Below are 9,283 nucleotides of genomic sequence, written 5' to 3'. Positions count from 1 at the left end.
TGTATGATAGCATTTGTGCAAAAAATGAAACTAGTAGGAAAAACTATATTAATGCATATATAATCATAGGCAAGTTTTATACTCAAAACCATCCCCAACCCAAATCTGAATAAGGTCTTTTATGTTTCCTCCATACCCGCCTCATCACCCCCTTATTAGCCCTCATTGCCCACCCTGTTTAGGGTTTAACCCATCCCATTGCCAACCCTAGCTAGAACACCAGAAAGGATGACTCCATTTACTTCTAATATAAATGTATCATCTGAAAACACAATCCTACGCTAGGACAAGAAAACCACCAAAATAACTTCCACGTTGCAAAAATTATATTAATTATACTATGTTTTTAATCATGAAAAAATGTATAACCAATTAAATAACAGATGTCCATAGAAGTTTATCAATGATAGAATAAAAATAAACCCTCATTAAATTATTGTTACACAAGGAGTAGGCACAAATAATTAGACTCAAATGATAGTTGGGGGAAAAAATAAAGTTAAAAATAGATTTAATAAGCACTAATGAAAAATCAATATTGATGAATTCTGATCTGTGTTGAAAGTGTATGGAGCTTTGCTAGTACTACTGTTTTACCATGAATGAACTCTTACAACTGCATCCACCCACTGCACTTGGATTTGTAGTCACCTACACATGGAACTAGAATTTAGTTCCTGCCACATTGGTTGGTACATAAGAGAAATCTAGAAGAATCGTTGAATTGTTCGAAATTATCAACAAGGAAGTAGCTTGTGTCAAATAAGCATTATTTGTTACCAAAGATATTCACAGGGCATCCAAGCTAACCACTACAAGATGCCTTGAGCTACTAACTGTGTATTTAAACATATGAGAGTTGAAAACACTTGTCATGGCTATGGACCTTGCACTTGCCAAGTTACTATAGCCGCATTATCATCCTAGGTTTGTAATACAACATCACATCTTTCTGCAGCTACTCCATGTCAGCCAAAAAAAAAAAGTGCTTGTTACAACGCTACAAGTAATGACCAGCTTAGTTTCAATATAATCTTTATTCTCATTTGAGAGCCAGGAAATATGGTTGACAAAGTGTTTGTTTGGCATTTTTGTTTGAGTTGCTGTGGAAAAAAACACAATTTCAAAAAATTTTATTAAGAACCATTAAATTTTGATTTTAATTTAATTTGACATATTTTACCTTTTTCAATCTTTTTTCTTTAACATCTAAAAGAATACTTTTTCAAAAGCAATTTCTAACCAGTTTTCTAGCCTCTCCCAACCTCAATTCCAAACAGTAACTAAAAGTGCAAGTATTCAAAACACTGAAAATATGACATGGAGCTTCTTGGTATTAGTAGAAATAGAAATACACCAGAAACAATTAACTGCATCTACCTAGAGAACTCCATATTCTCATCTGAGAAATTCTCTCTGATTTCGGTGCCTAATAGTCCAAGCCCAAAAGGAAAAAGCTCTCATCAAATACTACCACCTACCTATCCCTCATGAGACCAGACAGATTATTTGTTGCAAAACACAAATTTGCATGGTATACATTGACACCAGTTCTAACATGCCTTGGTTGCACAGGCACTCTGCACCATTTAGATTTCTGCCCTCACGTAGGTAGCCATGGGGCATTTAATGATAGCTTCCTTCGAAAATGTTTCATTTATGAGATGGCATTTCATTTTTATGCAACTTCATTAGAAGCTCATGCAAATTTCTTAGGAAACACAAGTCTAGAAACATAGGCGTGAATGATTATTTCCCCTGAACTTCCCTAGCAACTTCAGATAAAGCAGAATATTTCTGTTTCAAACCAACTGAAATGAGATAGAAAAGCATCCGATACTTTCTCTTGAATTGCAAATTGAAAGAAATAAAGCTTTGGCCAGCTATTTTTTCCCTAAATCACTGAATTCATCTTCCTCAAATTGAAAATGGAAAATAACTAAGAGAACTTCGCTATATGGTGTAGATTTACCTTTATAGATCATACATACAGAAATACGTGTCTGAGTGCGTGCGCATGCAAGTGCACAGCAGATAAGACAAAACAACTTACTACGAAAGCAGAACGAATCAGCTCCTCAACATAGTCAACAGTTGCCCCTTTCACAAAATCATATGAAATATTATCAACTACCAATTTGACTCCTCCACTCTCAAACACTCTGCAACAATAGGAAATTCCAGATAAAACCATATGAAAACTAGGTATCAACATATTCCCTTTTAAAGAGCAGAAACTGAAAAGCAGCAGAGTGCACAGACAAAAAAAAAAAATGAAAAAAAAAAAATACCAACCTGTCATCTGGGTTGATTTTACTGTCCAAGTCGAATGCATACTGGAAACCAGAACATCCACCAGTTTCCACACCCAAGCGAAGCATTTTTTCCTCAGTCAACCCTTCACAGGCTTGCAGTTCCTTCAACCTCTGCAAGGCATCCCTCAACTTAATGGAAAATCTAGATATACAATGATATACAAATACAAGCTTCACAAGTTTGCATACATAATAAAATTTAAATCCCCTGAAACCCTCTATGTAATTTTATTAAAGGAAATAAAATAACAACTAAAGCTAATGCTAGAAAGGAAATAAGGTAATAAAACAAGTCTTGAAAAAAAAATAAAAGAAATAAATGGATAGTTTCCATAGATTGCAGCTCCTATGAGCACCGAAAAATAGAAAAGAATAATATCAAAGCATAAATTCATGAAATATTCCCTTACAGCTACAAAATGAATTTTCCAGGATGAAACCAACATAAACATTTAATGGCAGTTCAGAGTCAGAAATTAAAAATCTGTTCTACATCTAAATTTGAATCCAGCAGTCGAATGGCTCCAATAAGATAAAAAAAAAAAATTAAAAAAAGTGAACCGATCGAGAAAAAAAGCAAGAAATTAATGCGGCCATAGAGTTCTAGAATTCATTTCCGTTTTGTATATGACTGAATAAGCCAAATAGTTCTTAATAAACCCAGGAAGGTAAAGAAAATTCCTATTCTCTTTCCTGTTTCCTGTCCAGACCCAAAATGGCACCAAATCGAAACATCAACACCAGAGGTCAAAACAAGGAATACCCACAAAAACCCGAATGGCAAAACAGTAAAAGGAATCATAAATTCAATGATTAAACACAATTACCCGGACGCAATTGTCAGTCAAGTGAATAGCTTCATCGAGCGAAGGGGAAGGGGATGGAGAAGTTTCGCAAAGGGCAGAAGAGGAGTTCAGCAGCCTTTGATTTTGGCTAATCCGAGAGGTGAAGAAGGGTGTTACGCGATGGATTAACGATGATCTCGACATGGCCTTTGTTGGGTTTATTTCAGCTTTTTCTTGTTCCTAATAAAGTACCATTCTTGCGTAGAAATAGCTATGCTTGGTCTCTGGGTTCTGTTAGACCAGGAATCTGGGACTGCTGAGAAAGGAAGCTTGTACACCACATCCGCCTCACTTGCTTCCCACCCTCTTGGACACATTTTGCCCTTTGTTTGTGGGAAATTAAATAAGAATATGTTACGCAACCCTTTTCAAATATGACTTTTTTTTAAGGTAAATATTTGTCAAAAATAAAATTGAAATTCATCAAATTATGAATATCTTTGACAATAAGAAAGTTAATAATTTTTTTTGTCTAAATTCATCTTTAATTATTTGTTAAAAAAGTTTTGACTTATGTTTAACTGTAATTAGCAAATTTTTAAAACAAGGACCAAATTCCCCTTGTTTAAATGCCCATTTAGTATTTATTGATATTCATTTTCGTGACTTAAATTATGCTGGATAAGGGATGTCTTTAAGTTGAATTGAATCCTATATAAAATTAGATAAATTTTTAAATTAAGATTTTATTTAAGATTCATTCATTCAATTAATAAAACATTACCCTACTATACAAGCTAGGTATGCTTGAGGGGTGTAATATCTAAAATTTTTAAATAATTATTTTATGTATAATTATATGATTTTTTATTGGTTTGGTGGGACTATAAGAGGTAATATGATGTTGCTATAATGTGGGCATGAGGCCATTAGATGTAAAAGTGTTGTTTAAGTTACCTTACAGGTTGGGTAGGTCCTAGGTAGAGGAAAAATTTTATCGATTTTTCAGTATAAATTTAGGATATCTTTGACTCTTTAACTTTCTTGTTTTATTTTAATATTAATAAATTCATGAATATAACTGTTTAGGTGATCCAGGTTAACTCTTCTCCTTCACCCAGCCGCCTTAGTGATCTCCAGTTAATCTATGAGTAGATATTGATTTTATTTATAATTTCAATATTATTATGCATATAAGGCATGCTCATGCATTCACTTATAATTATATCTATATAGCTATTTTAGGCATGCTTTGTGTTGCATTATTATTTGATGAAATTGATGTGGGTGTTGTCTTAGAGTAATTTGGAGCTGTGTGCACATGTCGGTGTGTGTGAGATGTGGTACTGAATATGGATAGGACATATAAATTGGCTTGAGCTAGTCTCACTTGAGACTCAGTCCTTTTTGTGATAAGTCAGGGTGGGTACGACTTTGAGTTGATCTCGCTGACTTTCGCATTTGGATTATTAAGAGAAGTCTAGCTCGAATTGATCTCGCTAGTAGAGGTTGCAATTAAGAGAGCTGTGTAGGGGATCAACTTCCACATATATATATATATATATATATATATATATATATATATATATGATTGATGTGATGTGATACACGGTGTGTGAGTACTCCAAATTATTCTTTGTGCGAATATTATTTGAATTTGATTAAATATGTTGGTATTTATTGCATTTCATCCTTAGGGATGCATTAGTCTTAGGTAATTATAGAAATTATATTTAAAATCAATATCTTACTGTATGAGTCAAATGCTCACTCTTTCTTGTGATTAACCTGTTTCCTTCCTCGCAGGTCTCTTAGCACCAATATCAGGATTTCATAGTATTAATTAAAAATCTAAAGCTCCATATGTGCTAGAAGCATTTTATTTAGCTTGAGACTGTAGTAGTTTATTTATTTTGAAATTGTAAACCTATTATTTATGTATGTGTGGATCTATGGGATGGGTATGTATCTTGAATGAGGGAGCTGAGCCCCCATTTGATTAAATTGCTATGTTGAGGATTGTGAGGGTGAGCTGAACTCCCCAAATTGATATATTTTGTGATTACAAGTCGAACGAGCTAAAAACTCTCTGTTTAATAGTCCAATTTATGACCAAACTCTATCCATTTGTCTTCTTAAAATTAGATTATAGTGATGGGCTTTAGGTTTGGACTTAGAATAGATAGGCTTACTATGGACTTTTGGGGCCTTACACTGATCAAGTCCTAGTGCCGGCCTGGCCCATAATTTGGATCGTGACAAAATTGGTATTAGAGCTTAGGCTTTAGATTCATGGGGAAGTATGTACCTAGAGTTATCACATGCGGAATATAAAATCTTGTTTCGTCTTTTTTTGTAATTCCTTGTTTCTAGATTCTGCGTTATTCCTTAGGTAGTGTAAGAATGCTTCAGTTTAGTGATTTAATTTTTTTGGAGTACATGGTGATGTGAGTTAAAGTTAGAAAACGTATTGAGGTTTGCCTTAGGAATACGTACTCAAAAAAATATTGTATTTCTATCATCGTAGGGCTAAATGGTGTGGCTATCTAATGCAAGGCATGAGTACATAAAAGTGATTTATGACAGGGTAGCTAGGGGTGAAGGTATCACTGCTGACAGTTGTCAGTGGATAGCCTAATCAGAGAAAGTTATGGTATTAGTGGGTTTGAGAGAGATAAAATATAGGAAAACATGGTTTGTTGGGATGTACTGTAGTAACTATGTAATGTTCTCGATGTTTATGCTATAAGCTATAGATTATAGTACCGACATGGAATTATTATGTAGAGTTGCGTGCTTCCCCGTGGTATTCCATGATGAGGGAGTTCGTAGACGGCCTCTGTTTTGGTACAGTTATGCCAGAACAGAGTTTTATTTCTGTAGCAGATTTTGGAACTCCTAGTTAAGGGTTTAAAACTCTTGAGCTAGAATATCGATGATCACAATTGGGTGGTAACTAGAGTCAGTGACTCGGTTACCCTAGCATGAGCTAGAGTTATATCAAGAATTTCCATAAGATTAGAGCTTTCAATATAGTCATAAAGTAAAAATAGCATTAAGAGAGTGGGACCATTTGGTCTCAGGTATGGGATCTTAGTTTTGTCATTACAGTGTACTTTTGGCTTAGAGTTTGATAAAGATAGCACTCTTTGTGTGACGGTAAAATGTAGAGTGTGGTTCTACTTCCTAAAGTAGATCGAAGGTTACGAATAATGTTATAGCCTATGAAAAGATATTTTAGAAAAGTTTGTAGTACGATAAGAGAGCTGATAGCCTTATGTAGTTGTGGCAATGTTGTAGATATGGTACCTCTTTTACTGTCAGTTGTGCTATAAAGTATGGTAATGTCCTTTAAGAGAGACAGTAGATTGCTACCAGTGTTAGTGACCTACCAAATGGCATCCCAGGTGGGACTATAATATGTGATAGAGAGTTGTTGGCTCAAGTGTCCTAGAGGGGCACAAGTTTCACTGTAGGAAACATAAATGATTAAATCATGATGGACGTAAAGTCTTTGAATTTAATAATGGGTTTGGGTACCCAGTATCTTAAGTTTTAGCAAATTGAGTGGAAATGGGAAAATAGTATCCTTATAGATCTTCTCTTCAAGGTAGTACGGGGTAGCCTGTAGTCTAATAGACAGGAACAAAGATTGTGCAGTGAATGTGCGACTGCTAATCCCTGAGTTCCTTCTCAGCTTCTTACTACTCAAGATAAGAGTATACTCTAAGCAGAGAAAAGGGTAAGGGCAGTAGGTCAGCAAAGATAAATCATAGAATATTAGTAGATAGAAAAAGTGTAAAAAGGAAGGTTAAAATAGTCAGTCCAAATGTAGCAAGAGAGATAACCTAAATGCCAGTAGAAGTACTAGCTAGAGTGGTCAAAAGACCAATTCTGAGTAACATCGAGTTATAGATGACTTGGTAGAGACAATAAAAAGATACAAGTTTCTAATGTGACAGTGAGGTTAAGAAGGAGAATAGAGCTAAAAAGTAAAATGGTCAAAGTTCAGATTTGGGTAAGATAAAAAGGAGTTGGCTAAAAAACAAACTAAAATATTCAAATTATGATAAGATTAAGAAGAGTAGATTTAAGATACAAATGAGGAAAAATGTAGTTCTAGGAAAGGTAAACGAGGTAAATAGAAAAGTAAGAATAGAGAGCTTAGAAAAGGACAACATTAGGGAAAACCTTTATTAAGGTATGGAACCCAGAAGTGCAAAACTCAGAGCATGTCATAATTAACGTAGTATTACAAGCTTGAACCTAGAGCTCAAAATTGTAGGATTTGGCTTAGACTTCATCTGTTTTCTGTTCCAAAGGTAGAATAAGGGGTAATGGGATAAGAACCCTTTATATTGTTGACAGGATGAAAAAAGTTAAGTAAAGTATGCAACCAAAGTAGGTAATAGTTATAGGGTGTGTAGTGGTAGCTTGAACTGTCTTATTAGGCAGAGAAGCAAAGTTAGTAGATAGTAAGTTGAACAAAAGTCAAGCTAATGGATTCAATTATGCTTGATGAGAAAAGAATAAGGGATAATGACACATAAGCTTTAGGTTAGACTATTGAGTTAATGAAAAGGTAGTTAAAGATTTGTTATGAATGTTAGGTGAATGTCTTTAGTGTGATCAATAGAGTCACTTTGCAGTAAACAAATAGTGGCAGAACAACAGTAGGGGTAGAACAAGAAACGACGGGTATAGATAGTCATAAGTCACTAGGAAGTTTAAGGATCAAAATAATGGTTATAGGTAAGCATGGAGTTAATACTGGAAGAATCTATTAGTGAGAGATGTCTTTCAGAATACAATAAAAAGTTAGGGGCACAATACGAATGACAATAGGTATGATTAAAGTTAGCTCTGGAAGAATCTGTTAATAAGAAGTGTCTTTCAAAATACAGCAGATGGTAAGGGATAAGATAAAGATAGTATATCACGATTGGACAGTGGTATAATAGAGGGTTAGTGAGGCTGATATCTTATAGTTAGAGCATAACTTTTGTAAGGAAATGATAAAATTTGAAGGAAAAAAAAAAAACCAAGAGACATAGGTTAAACTTTATTATATGAAATCATATGTAGTTGACTGTAGGAGGATACTTCTCCTTCTCTTCAAGCTTAACTCGTGCTTTTGGCTTTAGAGGGTTATGTAAGGAATGGAGACTGGGTCAAGTTAACCGAATTTTTTAAAAGTTTAGTAGCCACCAGTTCATACACAATCTCCTGATATAAGAATGATGGTAAGTGCATACCTAATGTCAAGGATGGATAGACGATTAGGGTAATGACAGGAATTAGATCAAGTTAATTACTAGGGCTTGTAGCCCTTCTGAACTATAAGTTGGAGGGAGTGTTATCTGTGGATGAGATTCGATGGATGAAACTTTTGCTGATGGGTAGATTCGAGGATGAAGTCTAAAAAGCTGTAGGCAATAGATATAGCTATATCAAGAAGAATGAATATGTAAAGTATCTTGTCCAGGATTATGGTACAAAACACATTTTTCACTGCTACGACAGTTTAGGTGGAACTTACAGGTTCAAAGATACCTATCTAATCATAAAGGGCAATTCCCTACAAAGGATAGTAGGGGACAATAATGTTTTGATGGTCATGTTAGGAAGGAGAAACAAGAAGAATCATCTATGGTGAATGGCTTGTGTTTCATAAAATTAGTAGGTTAGTAGTGTAGTATGATACTATAGAGTGGATGTGCTAGTGAAAACCAGTCGCAGAGTTAAGATTAAAAAATAATAAAAAGGTGCATTTTTATATTCCTAAAGTGGAAGAGTTTAGCTTTGATTGTAATAGGAGTGTAGCTCCATACAACTTAGTGTCAGTTATTAGCTCCAGAAAAATGTTGAGGCATGGATATCAGGGGTATTTAGTACTAGTGAGGGACACATTTATTAAAGGTACTAATGTGGAGAATGTACCTGTTGTCAAAGAATATGTAAATGTGTTTTCTGATGAGTTTTCAGGATTATCACCAGATAGAGAGATAGAGTTCTGTATAGATATTATGCCATATACAAATCCCATTTCTATGCCACCTTACAAGATGGCACCAACAAAGCTAAAGGAACTAAAGGAGCAACTACAAGAGCTGCTGGATAAGGGTTTCATCAAGCCAAGCATTTTACCTTGGGGTACTCTTGTTCTATTTGTGAGGAAAAAGG

At 34.6% G+C, this 9,283-nt stretch overlaps 1 protein-coding gene across 1 annotated transcript; it reads right to left on the bottom strand.

Annotated features, from left to right (window-relative positions):
* Positions 1–384: 384 nt before the first annotated feature.
* Positions 385–3,476, bottom strand: LOC110634375 (iron-sulfur assembly protein IscA-like 2, mitochondrial). Its single transcript, XM_021783346.2, has 4 exons — positions 3,143–3,476; positions 2,296–2,426; positions 2,054–2,162; positions 385–651 (listed from the first exon to the last, which is right to left on the bottom strand). The coding sequence occupies exons 1-4, from the start codon at positions 3,302–3,304 to the stop codon at positions 586–588; spliced, it is 468 nt and encodes a 155-aa protein (XP_021639038.2). The 5' UTR covers positions 3,305–3,476; the 3' UTR covers positions 385–585.
* Between the last annotated feature and the right edge of the window lie 5,807 nt (positions 3,477–9,283).

The sequence above is a fragment of the Hevea brasiliensis genome, chromosome 5 (assembly GCF_030052815.1).
Source record: "Hevea brasiliensis isolate MT/VB/25A 57/8 chromosome 5, ASM3005281v1, whole genome shotgun sequence".
NCBI classification, from domain to species: Eukaryota; Viridiplantae; Streptophyta; class Magnoliopsida; order Malpighiales; family Euphorbiaceae; genus Hevea; species Hevea brasiliensis.
This window is presented reverse-complemented; position numbering and strand designations above follow the sequence as displayed.

Bases quoted from the DNA above. Each gene is read 5' to 3' on its own strand.
- LOC110634375 (XM_021783346.2), bottom strand. From the start codon at position 3,304: ATGTCGAGATCATCGTTAATCCATCGCGTAACACCCTTCTTCACCTCT. The intron at 2,427-3,142 runs GTAATTGTGTTT...GATGCCTTGCAG, and splicing joins TGACTGACAATTGCGTCCGG to AGGTTGAAGGAACTGCAAGC. The intron at 2,163-2,295 runs GTTGGTATTTTT...CTATTGTTGCAG, and splicing joins AAAATCAACCCAGATGACAG to AGTGTTTGAGAGTGGAGGAG.